Source organism: Alnus glutinosa, chromosome 11 (genome assembly GCF_958979055.1).
Source record: "Alnus glutinosa chromosome 11, dhAlnGlut1.1, whole genome shotgun sequence".
NCBI lineage: Eukaryota > Viridiplantae > Streptophyta > Magnoliopsida > Fagales > Betulaceae > Alnus > Alnus glutinosa.
In genome coordinates this window covers 1,955,452-1,977,232 of record NC_084896.1, presented here as the reverse complement: position 1 = coordinate 1,977,232, position 21,781 = coordinate 1,955,452, and the positions used below count along the sequence as shown (strand labels likewise).

At 40.9% G+C, this 21,781-nt stretch overlaps 2 protein-coding genes and 1 long non-coding RNA gene across 3 annotated transcripts; 2 read left to right on the top strand and 1 right to left on the bottom strand.

The window, feature by feature from the left end:
* Positions 1–534: 534 nt before the first annotated feature.
* LOC133882792 (uncharacterized) lies at positions 535–2,412 on the top strand. The gene is made up of 2 exons (XR_009902724.1): positions 535–987; positions 1,850–2,412. It is a non-coding gene; the product is annotated as an uncharacterized LOC133882792 (long non-coding RNA).
* Positions 2,413–2,537: 125 nt separating this feature from the next.
* LOC133881996 (uncharacterized) lies at positions 2,538–4,616 on the top strand. Its single transcript, XM_062321076.1, has 2 exons — positions 2,538–3,317; positions 3,438–4,616. Exons 1-2 carry the CDS (start codon positions 2,538–2,540, stop codon positions 4,614–4,616), a joined length of 1,959 nt encoding a protein of 652 aa, XP_062177060.1.
* An 11,927-nt stretch (positions 4,617–16,543) lies between these two features.
* Positions 16,544–21,284, bottom strand: LOC133880833 (G-type lectin S-receptor-like serine/threonine-protein kinase At4g27290). Its single transcript, XM_062319798.1, has 7 exons — positions 19,710–21,284; positions 19,501–19,602; positions 17,914–18,125; positions 17,597–17,807; positions 17,281–17,518; positions 17,036–17,183; positions 16,544–16,928 (listed from the first exon to the last, which is right to left on the bottom strand). Exons 1-7 carry the CDS (start codon positions 21,022–21,024, stop codon positions 16,620–16,622), a joined length of 2,535 nt encoding a protein of 844 aa, XP_062175782.1. The 5' UTR covers positions 21,025–21,284; the 3' UTR covers positions 16,544–16,619.
* Positions 21,285–21,781: the final 497 nt, after the last annotated feature.

The window sequence follows — 21,781 nt, the reverse complement described above, 5'->3', positions numbered from 1 at the left end:
TCTTTAACAAAGAAAAGGGCACAAAAGTAATTAACATTAAAAAGACCAAAAAACCCATATTTTTAAGGATTTAAAGGGGTAAAAACGTAAAACTTAGGCAGGATTGAAAAGACCAAGAAATTTCAAAAAACCTCAACTCTTTACAAACTTAGAGGGTAAAACAGTAATTTCAATTTAAAAGACAAAATGCCCAACAGATTTTTTTCCAGCCGAAGCATGTCAGGAGTAAAATAGTAATTTCAAAAATCCAACAAAATGTTGAAAGACAAAAATACCTCTGTCTGTTTTGATCCAATGAAGAAAGAAGAAGGGCAGAATCGGAAAAAAAAATGTCTAAGGAAAATCACTGTTCACACGTTCAAATGAATTGACTACTGTTCCGAGGCCTTCACCGCTTATATTATTAAGCTAAAGTAAAGATATATACAAATTTTTTAAATTCTCGTGGTCGACATTTTCCACCTTTCACTTCTCCCACGACAGATTTCATTTTTTCACCTACACGTTGCAGAAATGAACTGATTTCACCTTCTACGCGTCTAAAGCTTTTTGATCCAAAACACGAGCATTGCCACATTTCAATTCTTCTTCTACGCGTCAGAAGCCTCCTGCCTCATTACAAAGAAACATCGCCACGTTACAGTTTAGGCTCAACACGTTGAGTTCATGCCCAAATCCTTCAGCCTCTACACCCATTTCTATATTTTATATCTTCTTCTTTATTTTATTTTTTTCTCTTCTTTCCTTTCTTTTTCTTTTCTCTTTTATTCTTTTGTTCTATTCTTCTACCCATACGAGGAACCAGAGAAACTAGTGTTGAGTGAGAGACCAGAAGGAATGGGGAGAGACCCAGCCGGTGGGCTAGCCACCGGACTGGGCGGACGACGCCGCCGGGCCCAAAAGCCACGGCCCTGAACCGGCAACGCCACCGGAGAGCACTTTTCCGGCGACTTCTGGGTCCCCAAAGAAGAAGAAAATCTGTCCCCTGTGAGTGTTAATTTCTGGGTTTTTAATTTTCAGATTATGGGTTGAATGGGTCTTTGAGAAATCTTTGAGTCTTGATCTTGTTTCAGTTTGGGTTGATTTGTTATGAAAATTTTGGCTTTAAGAAGGATTTTTCGATAGAGAAGAGAAAAGAAAATTGAAATTTCTGAACTTTTTCTGAAGAAAAACCGTATGGGTGTAGAAGAAATCACTAGGTAGACTTTCGGGCAAGAGTTCTCTTGAGATTTAATTTTGGGGGTTATTTTTCTGGAGGATTTCTTTGCAGAAAACTGAATAGGTGTAAAATCTGTTGAGAATTGCTGGGTTGTTTTTCAGGTAGAGGAACCGAATGGGATTGAGAATTTCTGAGTTTTGTTTTGGGATGTTGTAGTTTTGATTGTCTTGTTGTGATGTTTTGATGTAATGAATTATCTAGTCAGTTTGGAGTGGTTTTGGGGCTGTTTGGAGATAGCCAGTTAGTGTTTTATCTTGGGCATTCTTATATTTTTTCTGATTAACCAAATAGGTACACTATGGATTGGGTTGAATTATTTAGAAAAAAATTTGCTGAATGCTAAAGGAATGCTGTGATTATTGGGCTGATTTCTTGTTGTGGCCATATGAGTATCGATTATATAATTTAATATATGATTTGTAATCTGGACTTTTGCTGAAATATTGAGACTCTACTCTAAATCTCTTATTTGGTATATAAGATAGGTTGAATCTCTTTTATATGAATATTGGGTTTTTTTTAACAAAGTATTGTTATTGGTGTGTGAATTGAGGCTATGTCTTGCTGAGTTTCAGTATTTTTGTTAATCGAAATTCTTCTTGAAAGTTCCTGTGAATAAATTTGATGCAGGAGGGTCCGAGTCTGATGACGCTGAGTTGTCAGATTGCACAATAAAGGCGCTGAATTACTTGGAGCAGGCGGATCAGCGCAAAATTGGCAAGAAATCGTAATCTGGTCTAATTGGGGCAATTTCCGAGTGCGCCGCAGTAATTTGGCCATAACTTTGGCTACGTGTATCCGTTTCGTGCATATGACCCCAATTCGGAAAGCTCTCTTCGGCGCGCACATCGTGGCCACCGAGCTTTGCTCGGTGCGCCTCGTTTCGAGCCCCAAAATCCGCTGTTTTCCTTGTCAAAATCCTAATTTTAGATATTTTTTGCTATTTATGGTAACTTTTCCTTTATTGTTTAGGAGGTGATTCTGAGCCCGATTTGGGCCAGATTTTCGACAGAATAATTATTTTATTATGTATTTCGTTTTATTATGGTTTTCGGGATTTTGCTAATTTTGGCAAAAATTCTCCTAAACCTAATTTTCAGCTATTTAAGCCCGGCTTGTGGGCGTTTTTTCGACAGTTCATTGTTATTGATTAATTATCAGAATTCAGAGTTTTTCTCTCTGTTTTGGGGTGATTTTCTTTGTTTCTTCCTTGCAAAATACTTAGTGTTTAGCCTACAGAATAATCGCTATTCTGTTCCGGCGTCAATTGGTATCAGAGCTTCAGCACCTTCCTGAGACGTGGTCTTCATCAGTTCCGATGGCTGGTGGTCGTGGTCGTGGTGGTCGTCGTGGGCAGGTTCCGAATGAGGAAGCTCCGCACCGTGATCGTAGCGTTCAGGACGTGATGATTGAAGATTTGCAGAGGCAAGTTGCAGAATTAACCCAGCGCCTTGCGGTGCAGGAATTCGGCAATCGTGAGATGGAGAACTCCGATTCCGATTCCACCTTCGACAACCCGTATCACAATCCCGTTCCAAACCAGGACCACCGTGGTCGGGAACGTCATCATGGAGCCCTCGGTTTCAAGGTAGACCTGCCCGAGTTTTCTGGCACGTTACAAGCCGAAGGTTTCGTCGATTGGTTGAATGAGATAGAGCGGATTTTTGAGTATAAGGAAGTCCCTGATCGCGACAAAGTGAAACTGGTCGCCATCAAATTAAAGGGTCGAGCATCTGCGTGGTGGGAGCAGTTGAAGCGGTCCAGAGAGAGGCAAGGCAAAGCCAAGATCACCGATTGGGAGAAGATGAAGATCAAGATGAAGAGTCACTTCCTCCCGTTCGGCTACACTCAAACCCTGTTTCAGCGACTTCACTCGTTGAGGCAAGGCATGAGATCGGTGGATGATTACACCGAGGAGTTCTATCAGCTGATCGCGCGGAATGATTTATCTGAGACAGAAGAGCAGATGGTGGCGCGGTATTTGGGAGGATTACGACAGCCCCTACAAGATGCCTTCAGCCTACACTCGTTGTGGACTGTTTCGGAGGCCTATCAGCGTGCACTTGTTGCAGAGAAGCAGCAGAACAAGCGGCCTGTGGTTAGAAGCGATCAAAGCAACCATCCGGTTCGGCCCCAAGAATTTCGTCCTGTCCAGCCGCCAACATAGGGTAATGGTAATACTAACCCTAATGTTAAATGTTATCGATGTGGGGAACAGGGGCATAGAGCAAGTGAATGCAGGAAACCTGCCAGCCAGAAGGGCAAAAACCTCATGCTTGAGGAAGACATGGTAGATTACACGTATGAGGAGACTGGAGATCCAGTGTATGACGAAGATGTGGATGAAGAGGTGCTGTATGGAGACTGCCAAGAAACTCTCGTCATTCGTAAGAGTCTGCTGACTCCCAAGGGGGACTCTAGAGATGATTGGTTGAGAACCAATATTTTCCATACCACTTGCACGGTGGCCGACAAGGTATGTAAGATGATCATTGATAGTGGCAGTTGCGAGAACGTAGTGTCTGATGAGGCTGTCCAGAAATTGCAATTGAAGACCGAACATCATCCTAAGCCATACAAGCTGTCGTGGCTCAGCAAAGGAAGTGAGGTAAAAGTAGATAGACGATGCCTAGTATCTTTTTCTGTAGGCAAGAAGTATTTTGACAATGCTTGGTGTGATGTAGTAGCTATGGACGCTTGTCATATACTATTAGGCAGGCCTTGGCAGTACGATCGCAGTGTGGTACATGATGGCAGGAAGAATACTTATTCCCTTAGCATCAAAGGGAAGAAGATTGTGTTAGCACCTCGTCGGGATGGAGCCAATCCTACCCAGGTAGCCGATAATACTAACCTGCTTTCTTTGTCCAGATTCTTAGTCGAAATTGAGCGTGAAGACAGAATTTTTGCGTTACTGCCTTGTGGGAATAGTGCAGTAGACGAAGCGCCAGAATTGCTGCCAGAAGTGCAGCGGATGCTTTCAGAATTTTCTGACCTCATGCCAAAAGATTTTCCCCCCGGACTACCACCGATACGAGACATCCAACATCAGATTGACCTGATTCCTGGATCGATTTTGCCGAATAGGCTAGCCTATCGCCTCAGTCCCAAGGAAGCGGAAGAGTTGCAACGGCAAGTGGTGGAGTTGCTGGAGCGGGGCTACATCCGTGAGAGTATGAGTCCATGTGTCGTTCCTGCCCTGTTGGTACCAAAGAAAGATGGTTCATGGCCCATGTGCGTTGATAGCAGAGCCATCAACCGGATCACCGTAAAATACCGGTTCCCAATTCCTCGCTTGGATGATATGTTGGATCAGTTAGCCGGTTCTCGGGTCTTCTCCAAAATTGATCTTAAAAGCGGCTACCACCAGATCAGAATAAGGCCTGGAGATGAGTGAAAGACGGCGTTCAAAACACAACATGGGCTGTACGTGGTTGGTGATGCCTTTTGGGTTGTCCAATGCACCCAGTACCTTTATGAGGTTCATGCATCAGGTTCTGCGGCCTTTTATGGGGAAATTCGTCGTGGTGTACTTCGACGATATCCTTATCTATAGTCCGACCTGGACGTCACATTTTGAGCACCTCCGTGCTATTTTCAGTACGTTGAGAACGGAGCGCCTCTTCGTTAATCAGAAGAAGTGTTCGTTCTTCATTACATCGGTAACCTTTCTTGGTTTTGTTGTATCTACTGATGGTGTCCATGCAGATCAGTCCAAGATAGATGCCGTTTTGGAGTGGCCCCAGCCAAAGACCTTACATGACGTGAGGAGTTTCCATGGGTTGGCGTCCTTCTACCGCCGATTCATCAGGAATTTCAGCACCCTGATTGCTCCCATCACAGAGTGCCTCATAGGTCGTGAGTTCCAGTGGTCTGAGGAGGCAGAGATCAGTTTCTAACTGGTCAAGCAGAAGATGACCGAGGCACCAGTTTTGGCACTCCCTGACTTTGAGAAGGTGTTCGAAGTAAACTGCGACGCATCTGGAGTTGGCATTGGAGGCGTTCTCAGTCAGGAGGGGCGTCCCATAGCTTTTTTCAGTGAGAAGCTATCGGGATCAAAGAAGAATTACTCCACCTACGACCTGGAGTTTTATGCCATCGTCCAGTCTTTGAAGCATTGGCGACACTATCTGGTACACAAAGAGTTTATCCTCATTACCGATCATGAGGCCCTGAAGTACATTAATGGGCAACACAAGCTAAGTAGACGGCACGCCAAGTGGGTGGCATACTTACAGGAATTTACCTTTGCACTAAGGCACCAAGCAGGAAGTCTAAACCGTGTAGCAGATGCACTGAGTCGTCGTACGATGCTCCTTACCACCATGAGCACTAGAGTCGCAGGGTTTGAAGCTTTCACTGACATGTATGCAGCAGACCCTTCCTTTGGGAAGATCATTCAGGAGGTAACAGATGGTCACCGTTCTGATTTCATTTTGCATAATGGTTATCTGTTTCGTGGGTTACAATTGTGCATTCCAGATTGTTCACTAAGGCAACAGATTATTAGTGAACTTCATAACGAGGGCCACTTCGGGCGAGACAAGACGTTGGCTCTTATCTCCTCTGACTACTATTGGCCCAAGTTGACCAGTGACGTGGCTCACTTTGTGGAGCGTTGTTATGTGTGTCAGAAGTCCAAGGGTGTCCTCACCAATGCAGGCTTGTACACCCCATTACCGGTTCCTGACGCTCCGTGGCTCGATGTCAGCATGGACTTTGTGTTGGGCTTACCCCGTACCCAACGGGCCTGTGATTCCATTTTGGTTGTGGTTGATAGGTTTTCCAAGATGGCCCATTTCATAGCTTGCAGGAAGACCATGGATGCTGTTCGGATCGCCCATCTCTACTTTAGGGAGATTGTGCGTCTTCATGGTGTCCCTCGATCCATCACTTCAGATCGGGATACCAAATTTATTAGTAGTTTTTGGAGGAGCTTATGGGGAAAACTGGGGACAAAGTTGAACTTCAGTAGTGCCTACCACCCCCAGACAGATGGCCAGACAGAAGTGGTGAACCGGAGTTTGGGTAACCTCTTGCGATGTCTGGCAGGGACTAAGCCAAAGCAGTGGGATTTGGCCCTAACTCAAGCAGAGTTTGCCTACAACAGGTCGAAGAGCAGGACCACAGGGATGAGCCCATTCGAGATTGTCTATGGTCAGAATCCATCCGGAGTATTGGACTTGGCTCCTGTTCCACGTGTCAGTCGCTTGAATCCTAAGGCAGATGAGCTGGCCGACCATCTTCGGGGCATCCATGAGCAGGTAAAACTGGCCATTCAGGAGAGCAATGACAAGTACAAGGCTCGAGCGGACCGCCATCGTCGTCAGGTACTTTTTGATGTTGGTGATTTTGTTTGGGCAGTGTTAACTCGTGATCGGTTCCCTGTTGGCGAGTATAATAAGCTTAAGGAGCCGAAGATCGGGCCCTGTGAAATATTGCAAAAGATCAATGACAACGCCTACAGGTTGCGTCTCCCCAGTCATTTGAAGACCTCTGATGTCTTTAATGTGAAGCACTTAAGTCCTTATTTTGCGGATTCTGATGATATTGCTGTGAACTCGAGGACAAGTTCTTTCCAACCCGGGGTGACTGATGCAGGAGGGTCCGAGTCTGATGACGCTGAGTTGTCAGATTGCACAATAAAGGCGCTGAATTACTTGGAGCAGGCGGATCAGCGCAAAATTGGCAAGAAATCGTAATCTGGCCTAATTGGGGCAATTTCCGAGTGCGCCGCAGTAATTTGGCCATAACTTTGGCTACGTGTATCCGTTTCGCGCATATGACCCCAATTCGGAAAGCTCTCTTCGGCGCGCACATCGTGGTCACCGAGCTTTGCTCGGTGCGCCTCGTTTTGAGCCCCAAAATCAGCTGTTTTCCTTGTCAAAATCCTAATTTTAGATATTTTTTGCTATTTATGGTAACTTTTCCTTTATTGTTTAGGAGGTGATTCTGAGCCCGATTTGGGCCAGATTTTTGACAGAATAATTATTTTATTATGTATTTCGTTTTATTATGGTTTTCGGGATTTTGCTAATTTTGGCAAAAATTCTCCTAATCCTAATTTTCAGCTATTTAAGCCCGGCTTGTGGGCGTTTTTTCGACAGTTCATTGTTATTGATTAATTATCAGAATTCAGAGTTTTTCTCTCTGTTTTGGGGTGATTTTCTTGTTTCTTCCTTGCAAAATACTTATTGTTTAGCCTACAGAATAATCGCTATTCTATTCCGGCGTCAAAATTACTGTTAGAATTAGGCTTGTATCCAAATTGCATCCTTTTAAATTCTTTAGAGTAATTCTGTACAGAACCATTATTTCTGTTTTAGGGAATTGTAATTTGGCTACTGACTTAGGATATAAACACTGAAATTGTTATCCCTGTGCTGTCTAAATTAGGAACATGAACTAATCCTTTGGTTACCACAATCTAAGCTAGATTTATATGCACAATTTTCATGGATGTATTGCAATATGAAAACTGGAACATCCTGGAAAGATTCAGATCATTCAAAGAGGCAATAATGGAGACTAGGAAATTTCCTTGTAAAATCACATGAGTTTCTATTGAAATATTGTAGTTGCTAGAATTTTTTATTTACCACTAAATAAGTGATGACCCATGTGATTATAGAAATTTTAAAATTACATTGCATAAACATGTCTTTATTTTAAATCTTTAGTGTCATATGCACCCAATTTAATTATTTCTAAAAGGAAGTAGGATGTTACTTGGCAAGGGCGAATTGCAGGAGTTGATGCAGCGTTGAAGACGTTCAAGGTTGATAAAGCATATCCAATGAGAAAATTACCTAAGGTTGAAAAACTTTCATTGTTTGACACTGGTGTCAGAACTGTTGAGGATAGGAAGAGTGAAGAGCTTTCTCAAGCATAGTTATGGGGTTTTCGAGCAGTTGGTCGGAGGAATCCAAAGAGTTTGAAATGGTGGTAGTGGGAGGGGAGACAATAGTCCGTATCAGGGAGAGCTGTAAGGGGAAGGATAGGTCTATCTTGTTAGATAGAGCTGAGTTAGCTTGGTTGTCAAACACATTTGAGCCTCTGGTTTGCATGGAAGACTCTCAGGTGTTTTGGGATCAATCTCAGTATGGGTTCCCGCGGATCATTGCGCAACGGCATTTTAACAGGCATGGTGGTTTCATGGTCATAGAAGAATTCAATGGTGATCGGAGGAAGGACTCGATTTTCATCTCGGAGGGAAGAGCTGGCCAAGGGTGGAATAGTTTTCGAGCGGAATTACGATTGGTTTCTGATTACTTTAGAGCCGGTTTCAGAGCTATGGTGGCAGAACCGAAGCATGCAGACATGAAAGGTAGGAGAAGTTTTGCTTCGCCACCGTTGGATACGCTGTTTGGTGATGTGTCTGGGCCAATAGCTAGAGTGCCGAGATGGGTCAAAGAATGCTCGGAGGAGATTTTTCTGGTGAAGCATGATGTTTCTCTTCTGGCGAAGGATTGTCAAGCCCAGGAATTTTTTCCGGCGAAGAAATACAGAACGAAGGAAAAGAGAAATTATCTTTGGCGTCCGGCGGCTCGGCAACATCTGCCCAATCCAATGGCGGGTAAGGTTGCTTCAATTCCTGCAGGGATCTCTGCTGCGATGGGTAGGTCGTATGACACTAGGCATGCAGTAGCCCCAGCTACGGTGCCCCCTATAGCACGCAACAATCACGTTGGTGATAGCCTCGATGTAGGCGCCTTCAGAGAGTCGTTAGTAAGGATTCAAACGGAAGTCAAATTTTGCCTGAAGGGTTTAGCCTTGGTTGAAGATGGGGGTCTGGGTCGAGCTTTTTCTCGACCCAAATTTAGGGCCCGTGCAGCTTCTGCCATGGGCTTCAAAGTGACTAGGCCCAAATCAAAATTTCCAACTCTTAACAAGTTAGCTCGGGCTTCTAAAGGAAAAGAACCTTTGGTTGGTCCGGTTGACCGGCCCAAGGGGCGCTTGGCTAAGGAGGGTACAAGTTGCCGTTCCCCGTCGGCTTCTTCAGGCTCTGGTGGATCGACTTCTAGGGCTATTCTGTTGCCGAGCTTGGTCGCTGGGATCTTCGTTCCTGGCGCCTCTTCGCTCCTGGCGCCTCTTCCTCAAGGCCGACACATTCTCTGGACCCAGTCGCCGGATATTCGTCTTCTGACGGCCAGACGAGTTTGCCGGTGATGGGTCCCACGTCGTCGGATATTTTGGGTTCTGGAGCGTCGGTTGCTCGGGTGTCTCAGAGCCCAGTCGTCGGTCTTCCGTTTCCTTTTCTTCCGGACTCAGTCGCCGGTCTTCAACGTGGCCACTCCAGTGTCACGGACAGGAGCGATTCTCCCCGAGGCAGCACTGAGCTGGCGGTGATTTCAGGGCCAATGCAGGTGGTGGAGATTCCGGGTCAGAGGAAAGAGGGTGCGGTGATTACAGGGTCTGGTTCATCTATCGATAAGAGGTCCTTGGTACAGTTTCAGCCGGACAGCCGAGAGATTTATGTAGGGTGTTCAGAGGCTGGTCCTGTTTAGGTGAGGGAATTGTCGGATCAATTTCAGTTGATTTTTAATGTGCCAAGGGTGCTGTTAGGGGCTGAGGTTTGGCATCAACCATCGGTGGATGTTGTGGCTGTTCCGTGCTTTGACAGTGCTGGAGGGCAGGTTTGTGATGGGAAGGGGGGGCCAGTTTTGGAGTTAGATTCTTCTGGTTTGCAGGTTGGAGGTGAGGGTAAGGTTTCCAGCGGTTTTCTTCCCGGGGGTGCTGAATTGTTGGAGGTTGAGGTGGGAGAGAAGGCAGTTATTGTGGGTTCTCCTCTCAATGCATACCATCCAGCTTCGAGGGGTGTGGGGTACTCTGATTGGGTTATTCAGTGTGCGAATGCGATTTATCCCATTTTAGGGATGTCGTTTGCGGGTCACAATTTGCAATTGTTAGCCTTTCTGACTTGTCTTGAAGAGGAGCGTCGTATTGGAGATGGAAGCACGAAGGGGAAGAGGGAGATCAAAAACCTGGAGTGTTCTATAAACTATGATGCCAAAGGCTCTTGCTCGGATCGCAGTAAAAGGAGGACAAGGGGGTTTGTAGTAATGCCATGAAGCCCAAGATTCTCTCTTGGAACGTGAGGGGGCTGAAAAATAGGCGCAAACGCCTTAGGATTTGTAACTTGCTTAGAGATTGGAAGGTGGATATTATTTATCTCCAAGAAACAAAAGTCAAAGATCCGACTAGAAGATTTGTGCGAAGCCTATGGGGGTGTAATTATGTGGATTGGTGTTGTTTGGATTCGAGTGGGGCTTCAGGGGGGATCCTGATTATGTGGGATAAAAGGGTGGTGGAAAAGGTAGATGTGTGCGTGGGGGTTTACACGCTTGCAGTATCCTTTAGGAATGTTGCTGACCGTTTTGTGTAGGGTTTTGCGGGGGTGTATGGGCCGAATATCAGAAGTGATAGGAGGGGGCTTTGGGATGAGTTGGCTGGGATCCTTAGTTGGTGGAATTTGCCTTGGTGTATTGGGGGTGATTTCAGTATTACTAGGTTCCCTAGCGAAAGATCTGGAGATGGCAGTGTGTCTGCTATGAGGGATTTCGGTAATTTTATCTCTGAACAGGGTCTTATGGATTTTCCTCTCGCTGGAGGATCTTTTACGTGGTCAATCTCTTGTGATTCGCTTGTTTGGTCCAGAATCGATCGCTTTCTTGTTTCTCCTGATTGGGAGGCTAGGTTTCCTGTGGCTTCCCAGAAGAGGCTTCCCCGCCTTTACTCGGACCATTTTCCTATTCTTCTCGATTGTGATATCACTTCTGCAAGAAGGAGGCCGTTTAAGTTTGAGAATATGTGGCTTAAGGCGGATGGATTTGTGGGGTTGGTGAAAAAGTGGTGGGATTCGTACTCTTTTCATGGCACTCCTAGTTTTGTGTTAGCTTGTAAGCTTAAGGCCCTCAAAAATAATTTGAGGACATGGAATGTGGAAGTGTTTGGCAACGTTGAGAGGAATAAGAGAAAGCTTTTCGAAGAGCTTCAGGAGTTTGATACTATTGAAGGTAGTTGGGCTTTGGGTGAGGGTGAATTCCTAAAGAAGGTAGAAATTGTTAATGAGATTGAGAGATGCTCGTTTTTGGAGGAGGTTAGTTGGAGGCAAAAGTCTAGGGTGACGTGGTCAAAAGAATGAGATAAATGTACTAAATTCTTCCATTCCATAGCCAATTCAAACAGACGGTACAACTCTATTGATTTCTTATTGATTGGAGACTCTATTTCTTCTGATCCGGCTAAGATAAGTGAGCATGTAGTTCAGTTCTATCAAGATCTTTTCTCTGAGAAGCACAGTTGGAGGCCTCGGTTGGATGATCTCTCTTTTGATGCTATTCTAGAGTCAGAATCTAGTTGGTTGGAGAGAGCCTTTGAGGAGGAGGTTAGGAAGGTAGTGTTTGCTATGAAGGGTGACAAAGCGCCAGGTCCGGATGGTTTTACTATGGCTTTCTTCCAAGATTGTTGGGAGGTCGTGCGCTTGGACATTATGGAGGTATTTTCTGACTTTCATGCTAGAGAAGTGTTTGAGAATAGTTTGAATGTTTCTTTTATTACGCTTATTCCCAAGATTCCTGGAACTATCTCTCTCAATGACTTTCGGCCCATAAGCCTAGTGGGAGGTATCTACAAGATTATTGCTAAAGTTCTGGCCAACAGATTGAAGACGGTTTTGGAAAAGGTTATTTCCAAATCTCAGAGTGCTTTCATCAAAGGGAGGCAAATTCTCGATCCGATCCTTATTGCTAATGAATGCCTTGACAATCGAATTAGATCAAGGGAGCCGGGAGTCATATGCAAAATGGACTTGGCAAAAGCTTATGATCATGTTAATTGGGATTTTCTTTTGTATGTGTTGAGGAGATGCGGTTTCGGGGGTAAATGGTGTTCATGGATAGCTCGTTGCATTTCTTCTGCGAAGTTCTCGATGCTTGTTAATGGGTCGCCTAACGGTTTTTTTAGTAGCACTCGAGGCTTGATGCAAGTGGATCCCCTGTCCCCTCTTCTGTTTGTGTTTGTGATAGAGGCTTTGAGTCGTATGATTACAGCTGCGGTCAGTGGGGGTTTGTTGGATGGTTTCAGAGTGGGTAATGTTTCCTACTCGGATCTTTTGTTTGCTGATGACACCTTGATTTTCTGTGATGCTACCTCCTCCAAGTTGCTGTATTTGCGGAGTCTTTTTCTCCTTTTTGAGGCGGCTTCGGGTCTCAAGGTTAACTTGGCCAAATCTAGTCTTATTCTAGTGGGAGAGGTTGTTCAAGTGAGAAGGCTTGCCGACATTTTAGGGTGTGAAGTTGCTTCTTTGCCAGTGAAGTATTTGGGCCTTCCTTTGGGGGTTTCTTACAAGTCCACTCGTATTTGGGATGGAGTTATCGAGAAGGTTGAAAAGTGGTTGGCTAGTTGGAAAAGGTTATACCTCTCCAAGGGTGGGAGAGTGACTCTTATCAAGAGTACCCTCTCTAACTTACCTACCTACTACATGTCTCTGTTCCCTATTCCGGTGTGTGTTGCTACTCGCATTGAGAAGCTACAACGAGATTTTCTCTCGGGTGGTATGGGAGAAGAATTCAAATATCATTTGGTGAGTTGGACGAGGGTTTGCACTCCAATTTCTAAAGGGGTGCTTGGCATTAGGAGTTTGGTGTTGTTTAATCGCGCTTTGTTAGGAAAATGGTTATGGCGCTTTGGTTTGGAAAAAGATGCTTGGTGGAGAGTTGCGGTGGACGCCAAGTTTGGTAGTTTGTGGGGTGGGTGGTGCTCCCGTGAGGTTGCAGGGGCTTTTGGAGTAGGGTTGCGGAAGTTCATAAGGAAAGGATGGGAGACTTTTTCCAGACTTCTTAGATTTGAGGTGGGGGATGGGAGTAGGACTAGATTTTGGCATGATCTGTGGTGCAGAGGTACGGTCCTTAAAGAAGTGTTTCCTGATCTCTTTGGTATTGCTCAGGTGAAAGATGCGTCAGTGGCTGACAATATGAAGATGTTGGGCGGGTCCATTCAGTGGAACGTGAGCTTTGTTAGAGAGGCGCATGATTGAGAAGTAGATGTTTTTGTCTCTTTTTTCCAGGTTTTGCACTCTACCAAGTTGAACAGAGATCAGGTTGACTGCCTTAGTTGGGGCTTTCTCAAGAAATGTGTGTTCAGGGTTAAGTCCTATTTTGATTCCCTGTCGGGTTCTGGAGGAAATCGGTTTCCTTGGAAGTGTGTGTGGCGGTCGCAGGCACCCCCAAGGGCAGCTTTCTTCACTTGGGCGGCAGCTCTAAGTAGAATCCTTACTGTGGACAATCTCAGGAAGAGGCGCATTATCATTATAGATAGATGCTGCCTATGTAAGCGAGATGGGGAATCAGCGGACCATATTCTTCTGCATTGTGATGTGGCTTCCGCTCTATGGAACAACATTTTCTCTCGCTTTGGTTTTTCTTCGGTCATGCCTAGGAGTGTGCTAGACCTTCTTGCTTTTTGGTGGAAGTCTGGGAGTTCAAGGAGCACTACAACTTGGAAGATGGTGCCTATTTGCATTTTTTGGTGTATTTGGAGAGAAAGAAACCTTAGGTGCTTTGAGAACATAGAGAGCTCCCTAGAGGAGGTATTGGAGTTGTTTCTCCACACGTTGTATCTCTGGTCGATGGCTTTTTTGTACCCTCTTTCTATCAGCTTTGCTGATTTTCTTATTTCTTTTTCCCTTTCTAGTTAGGTGGTTCCTATTGTATTCTTCTAGTGTACGTAGGAGCGCCTTACGCTTTCAATAATACTAATTTTACTTATCAAAAAAAAAAAATATTTCTAAAATATATATATATATATATATATATATATATATATATCCTCTAAATCTTTTTTTTTGTGATCCAATCTAGGAAGGAGGTTCTAATTTCAAACAAAAAGCACAGGTAAGAGGGAAAACACAACTTTAAAAACCCCGACCAATTTTTATTAAAAACATTTTTCAAAGAAAATGTCGAGGATTTTCATAAGATTCTTTCACTTTAGTCTTATTTGTAATTCCTTATGAAATATGATTGAACACCTTTAAGATTAACTTTGTATATGATGAGATTATGATTCTTCTATTTTGATGTATATTTTGTATTCACCACACAAGTTTTATCCCACAGCTCCAAGCCACGTTGGTAATCCGGATCTTTTATAATGAGGTGGGTAGTGAGGCAACCACACCAAAAGTGTGGTGCTATTGGTCGAGGGTCCTCACCTAGGGAGCTTCCCAACCCGGTGGCTCTCCCCTGTAACGACAGGATGAGCGTATGGGTCCTACGAGATCGGTCATTTGGACGAGCTCAACGTGCGCTGCTCATGGTTAAAATTAGGTGGTTGGACCAGTGGTTGATAAAACTTTCACACTGCAATAAATGAATGCTTATACACTTATTTGAATTGTTTCAATATATTGTCTGTTTATAACCTAAAAATATCAAACTGTGATTTTTTATGCTGCCATGAGCTAGTTTGTGTCCATTACTAAGTTGTCAAACTCACTCCTTTATCCCCAAAAATATTACAGATGGTTCTTCATATCATAGTGCTCCTATGAGGAGTAATTACTTATGATGATCCTGAGTACTGGCCGGCAGGAATGGACCAATAGGTTCGCGTGAGTTTCGAGATATATACACTAGTGGCCAGGGATCTCTTTTTGTGATGTAGATATGGTTAACTTAAAGACACTCAGGGATGGACATCGTTAAAAGGAGGGAGAGGACCCCTAATATTTTGAGCCATGTATTTAGCTGCTTTTGTAACTATATCAGTGTCTCTATTGTGTATTCCCTGGCCCCCATTAATGTACTAACTATAGTATGAACTCTAATATATGAATGATATATATATATATATATATATATATATATATACATATATGTGAAATGAAAGTGTTAAGCTATGCCTCGTCTTCATTGCTATATTTAACTATTTTGTGGATGATCTTTAATTATTTCTTGTGAATGAAATCTTTGTGTATTTTCTTAAGTTTGCGTATACCCTTATATCCCAAAATGGGGCCATGACAGAAATACCGTTGGATTATTTTCTGATTTGTTGATTGCCAACATATTTAATGACCAAGAAAAGAAAGAATAGATTATTGACAAATTGTGATTTGGAAGATATTATATATAATAACATGTCCTAAATTTCATGATTCCTCTTTTAGAAGATTCCAATGTTTAGATTTCCTTTGTCATCAAGTATTACTTTAGTTATTATATTTTTCCTAATATGGCTTAATTTCTTTTGGCACCAAGTATTTTCATAAATTCAGAATATCCTTTGGCACCAAGTATATCTATATTTTGCTTCTTTATTTTATTTCCATTCATAGGAGGATCTTATTACCTTTCGTGGCCTTAGGGTTTTACTATAAGTTTAGAACAGTTGTATTGGAATAAACAGTTTTTCTCATCAATATTATTATCAATTTTCTCTATCAACGTGTGTTGATTTTGTACGTGCATTGAGAAAAAAGTTTTTTTTTTCACATTTATCGCTTCTTACTACGTTAGAAAAGAAACGAATTGAAGTTTAGGTATATTTTGAACTTTCATTGCTTGGGTTTTCAATGCAACGATATAATTGGCTCAATTTAGATAAGAGGTTTGAAGCTTGGCAAAAAATATTGGAGCTTTAGAAAAGAGATGTAACTTTATAGTATCTATCTATATCTACAATTGGTTGAAACTCGTTCAAAAACTTTTGTACCCTTTTTGCCTCTAATGGGGCAAAATACTTTTGAGTATTGCAAAAAATTTCTGAGTTCTGTTTGGTTAATAAGAAATTAAGTACTGGAAAATTGGAATGGAAGTAGAAAATTTTCTAACAAAAACAAGGTTGTCGAAAGATAGGTGGGATTAGTTTGTGTTCTTCAACTAACAAAATTGCCCGTCCTGCTTTAAGACCAGAAAGCATGAAGTTATGTTTAATATGTATGATATTTTGGTCTCTTTCAAGGTGAACACTTGCCATTTCTTTTATATATATATAACGTTTATAATGGTATATTTTGGAAAACTGATTGAATTTATGAAGACCAATTTGCTAGAATTAGTGGATTGTGCCATGTTGTATTTCAATTGGGTGTTTAATCATAGCTTTGATTAATAGTTCTGTAATTATTGAAAAAATTTGTTGTCGATAATAGTAGAAATTTACATATATGATATAGCTATGAATATACTTTTTGTGGAAACTCACATCATTGCAGTTATGTATATCTCATAATTTAGAGATATGGTTCAAAATCTTCAAGAAGATTGGTTCTAAGATATGAGTGAACCAAGACAACATTTAGTGACATGTAAGCACGTTGCATATATATCAACGTGCATACAAATCAAACAAAAAGATTGGTTCTACAACATTTCTTTTCTTTGATATAGGATACATTTCATCGAGCTTCCAACGTTGAAATAGTTACGTTATTATTTGAGCAATTTCCTGCAGTGTCAATTGTTGGATTTGTGTCCATCATGTTTCGGCCTATGGTAAACGCTGGTTGCTTGGGTTTAAGTAAAGGTACATGTTCATTTCTAATCATTGAGACTACATCAAGCATGGTAGGTCGATCAGTCGGGCTTTCTTCGACACAAAGAAGGCCAATGTTAATGAATCTCAACGGAAGAGAACTAGAAGAAGGATACCCAATTGTTGGATTTATCAACTCCAAACTCCGATCATCTACCCACAACTCCCAAGCCTAGTATCATTTCAAATAAATGTAAGTTTTACTAAAAACTAAGAGCATTTCAATTTATAAGACTAAGGTAAAACATAAAGAAATTGAGAGGATATAAAGATACTCACATATCTAAGAAGATTGAGTGAACTACTGTTATAGAAGCCAGTATTCTTCTTGCCACTTATAATCTCTAGGAGCAGTACTCCAAAGCTAAACACATCAGACTTTATCGAGTATAAACCATCTATAGCATATTCCGGAGACATGTATCCACTGGATTCCAAAATTTAGTACACTATTTTTTAGTAGCTTGCTAAAAGAATTTAACCGGCAATTGCAAATATCATATGTAAACAAGTTGCATACTTACTAAGTTCCAACAATTCGATTTGTGTTTGCTTTTGTGTCATTACCTCCAACTACTCGAGCCATGCCAAAATCTGATATTTTTGGATTCATTTCACTATCCAAGAGAATGTTACTCGGTTTTAGATCTCTATGTATGATTCGTAACCTTGAGTATTGGTGAAGATAAAGAAGCCCTTGAGCGATCCCTTCAATAATGTGTACACGTGTCTCCCAAGCTAACATCTTGTTCTTGATTGGATCTGTTTTAATAGTACAAGGAAATTAGTCCTTAAGAACCTAGAAACATTTGAGAATAAAATAAAAGCACATGCACTCACCAGAAAGGTAGACGTCCAAACTTTGATTGGACATGTACTCATATATTAATATTTTTTCATCTCGCTCGATACAACAACCTAAGATTCTGACAAGATTTCTATGCTGAAGTTTTGCAATTAGTATTGTCTCATTTTTGAACTCTTCATTTCCCTGTCTAGATCCTTTTGAAAGCATCTTCACTGCAACTTCCTGCCCTCTATGTAATTTCCCCTATGAAGGAGAACCATAAGCTCTTTAAACTTTCATAAAGATTTACCATTAATGCCAGTTTTCTTGATAGTATTCAAAGCACATTCATTAGAAAAATGTTGCGTACCTTGTAAACAGGTCCATAACCTCCTTCTCCAAGCTTATTTATAGCTGAAAAATTATTAGTTGCAATTGATACACTCTCATAACTGAATAGTGGTAACTCAAAATCCTTCTCTTTTTTCTTCAAATTATTGTTGGTATTCATTTCTTCATTGATTGCATCGAGCTTCGTATCGAAATCAAATAATAGTAAATTATTGCTTGAAGCCTTCTCTCCTGTTTGATAAGAATTAGTCATTATACATGGAAATCCAGTGAGGTGACATCATTAGGTTCACCAAATAGGGCCAGCTTTACCCTATAACAAATTATGCAGTAACCTAACGCCCCCAATTAATGAATATGGATAAAGATTTTTTTATAAAAAAAATATATATTTAAAGGTTTAATTATAATTAATATTCTTTAATTAAGGCCCATAATTATAGTAATAAGTAATTAAAAAGGCATTAATATCATTAAATTTTCTTAAAAACTTAATTCTCCAACAATTCATTCTTGAAATAAGTCTTAAACAATTGATAGTATTAAATGAGATAATCAAATAATATTAAAGACATTTTTAAATAAAACCAATTCACCAACTTATAACATTCTATTCAATTTCTTGGGAATAGTGGAGAGAATGAAAATAGTAATAATATTTAATTACGTTGTGGATAAAGACTTTTTAGGCCTTATAGTGAAGATTGAGCAGCTTTAACATTCAATGCTAATCATTTAAAAAAAAAAAAATCAATGCTAATAATATATAATTTATTCCAAATGTTAAAAAGATAGAAATTATGCTACACGCACAAGTCCAACGTTCAAAATAAAATGGGAAAAAAAAAATTAGAAATTTTTTAAAAATATTTTAGTCAATTATAAACTCTTTACTTTATAAGTTTCCATTTATTTTTTTTTCTCTACATTTTCCAATTCAAGTCTTATTCAAATTTGAATTATTTTCTTCTTCTACAATTTCATTAATTATTTTCCAACAAGTCATTATTCAAGCCTTCCAAGGCACTAAAATCATCCCAAAAGACCATAGCTAATCAGTGATCAAAAGAAACAAAAAAAGGGGGGGGGGGGAAGAATCCTCACTTAAATAAATAAAAATAAAAATAAAATACAATTTTCAAATAAAAAAATTATATATATATATATATATATATATATATATATATATATATATATTTCACTTAAATTTGCCGTCTTAAGCTTCAAAATGTATCAAGCTACCCTATCACCAAAGTTCAACCACTAAGCAATGCCAGTTTCCAAAGGTAACTAAGTTTATTTAGTCATTTCTTCAAATAAGTAGTAATAATATAGCAGTTCATTCCGATTCCTGTGAAATGACCAAATAACTACAAATCAAACTCCTTCATAGAGACATGATTAAATCTGAAACCCTATCTTCACCAACTAATGATGCTAACGGCTAGCTTTCATTGTCCGGCCATTAGAAAAGTGTGCTAATTAAGTGACGTTCCTAAGAACAAGGACTTGTCACAATTTTACTGTCTTAGATTGAAGTAGACTTCCTTGTAATTTTTTGAAAGTGATTTCTATGTGAGGTAATTAGAACGTCGTTTACACTTACCTACGAGTTTGAGCTTTCCTTTGGTTGAAAAACAAATGAAGAGACATAAGATAAGCCCTGTTGTTGGAACTAGCAGAGCTACCCATACTTTCCATTTTTTGCCTGATTATGATGACAAGAATCACTATTAGCTCAACCATATATAACAGAGAATGAAGTATTAGTACGTTCATAACGAAAGATGACATAAATTTGTGTAGATTTTTCACCTTTGGTACTTTGACGCTCATTTGCAGCAAGTCTGAGATACAAAATCTCCCCACCATCTGAGAGTTGTTGTAAGTTCAAAAGATCTCTTTCCCATATCGCACAGTACCCGCTGCTATTATAAACATAAGCTGTGCAAGAACAGTTATTCATGCAAGCCACTTCACAATTCCTAGCACTCGCTGCCAAATATGCTTTCGAATTAACGGGCAATCTCAGGAATGGTATCTTCACGAACCAATCCTTTTTGCCGTTAGCATACCTATTGTTTTTACATTGCAAAGGGAATTTCCTCACACAGCCACCTGTCCAATCACTTGGACTGGTGTAGTTCGTCGAAAGTGGTTCAAAACCTTTTAGACATTTACAGGGGCTCGAGACATTATCACTATACACGCCAAATGTACCACACAAACCATAGACATCAGATTGGGGCCCCGGTTGAGACCAAAATAATTTCCATTTCAGAGGGCCAGACAGCCACGCCAATAGCTGGATCTTTCCTGTAGACTCCATCACAAATTTAGAACGGAAAGAAGGATCAAAAAAATAATATGTAAAATATGTTTCATTTTCATTTGACACAATACTGTAGTTGAAGAACAGAACATTCGATGTCAACTCAGGATTGGCAAAGGTTTGAGTTTTTTCATTCCAAACTCCAGTACGCCAATAGATTTGGGATCTGCTCTGCTCTAAGAAATATTGATTGCTTCCATTTGGGTCTAGCCAAAACGAGTACACACCAGGTGCTGGATCTTCTTTAGTTTTCCATGAGATGAGCTGCTTTTGTTTTCCAGTAACCTTATCAATCCCAAGCTTTGCACCTGGCAGCCATGTATCGGTTGGATGGTCGAAACTTTCCCAAAATATAGTAGACTTGTTCGACCTATCTCTCAAAACAAAATTCCCATCATTTCCAAGTACTGCTTCAGTTAAATTTGACCCGGAAAATGTCGAATATGTCAACAAAAATGGGATGTTGGAGGAACTCCCAAATAGGAGTAGAATGCCATTTTCTGAGAGGTTTAGACTTACGGAAGATTGGTCAGACAAGGGGTTTTCTCTATTTGCTACCCAAACAGGGTTCTTCTCATCAAAATTTTTATACCATATGCCCAGGTAGATTTTTAATGAACTGCCTGGTGAGAAGAAACCGAGCTCAAACATGCCACCTTGAGATAATAAGGTGTCGCTCGCTGAGAGAGACTGACCGGCCGAAAGGGTATCACCAGCTAAGGAGAAGCATGCTGTGTAATAAGAGAGGATTAGAAGCAGAACAAATAAGAGCCATGGCTTACTCGTCATGCTACCCATCCCTCTCTATAACTTGCAATGTCGCAGTGAGTAGTGACAGAAAACTTGACCTTTTTTTTTTTTTTTTCCTGAGCAATGCAGGAAGAAGGGGAAGGAGCAACAAACAAGAAGACAGAAAAGAACATAAAGGAGGGTTGTTCCAGGAGTGTACCCATAAGAATTGTAGAAAATGGGCTCTCTGATTGGCTTTGTTAAAGTTGGGTGCCATGAAGTCATCAAGTTGTGGCCCGCATTCAATGGATTTCCTTGTTGGTGTTGTATTAGGAGACTTTGACCGACTTAGTCACACTATACAATAGTCTCTTGTTAAATGATGAGAGAGAAGATGAGTGGGACATTTGTCCCATTGTGAGTGGTCGGAAGAAGATAGGATAATTTTCTCCTAGCCAATCTGGTGGTGACATGTGGCAGGATCAGATTTTCTTATTTTTAAAATCCTCAACTTATTTAAATTATATCAAGACCCCCACTTTAACAAAGTCCTATCATTTGACAATTAATATGTTACCCCCATATTTGAATTAACTACATTCTATCTATAAAATTAGTTATTTATTATTCTTGGTCTTTACAGAAGTAACTATCTATGAAGTAACCGGCCACTTCTAAATAATTTTATAGGTGATTGATCACTCCAAAATAGTTGAAGGGGTTGATCGACTACACTTAAAACTGTTTTGAAGATAGTTGATCACCTTCAAAATACCCGATGGAGTGGCCAGGTTAGGTATAGTTGAAATTGCGAATAATTAAGGGG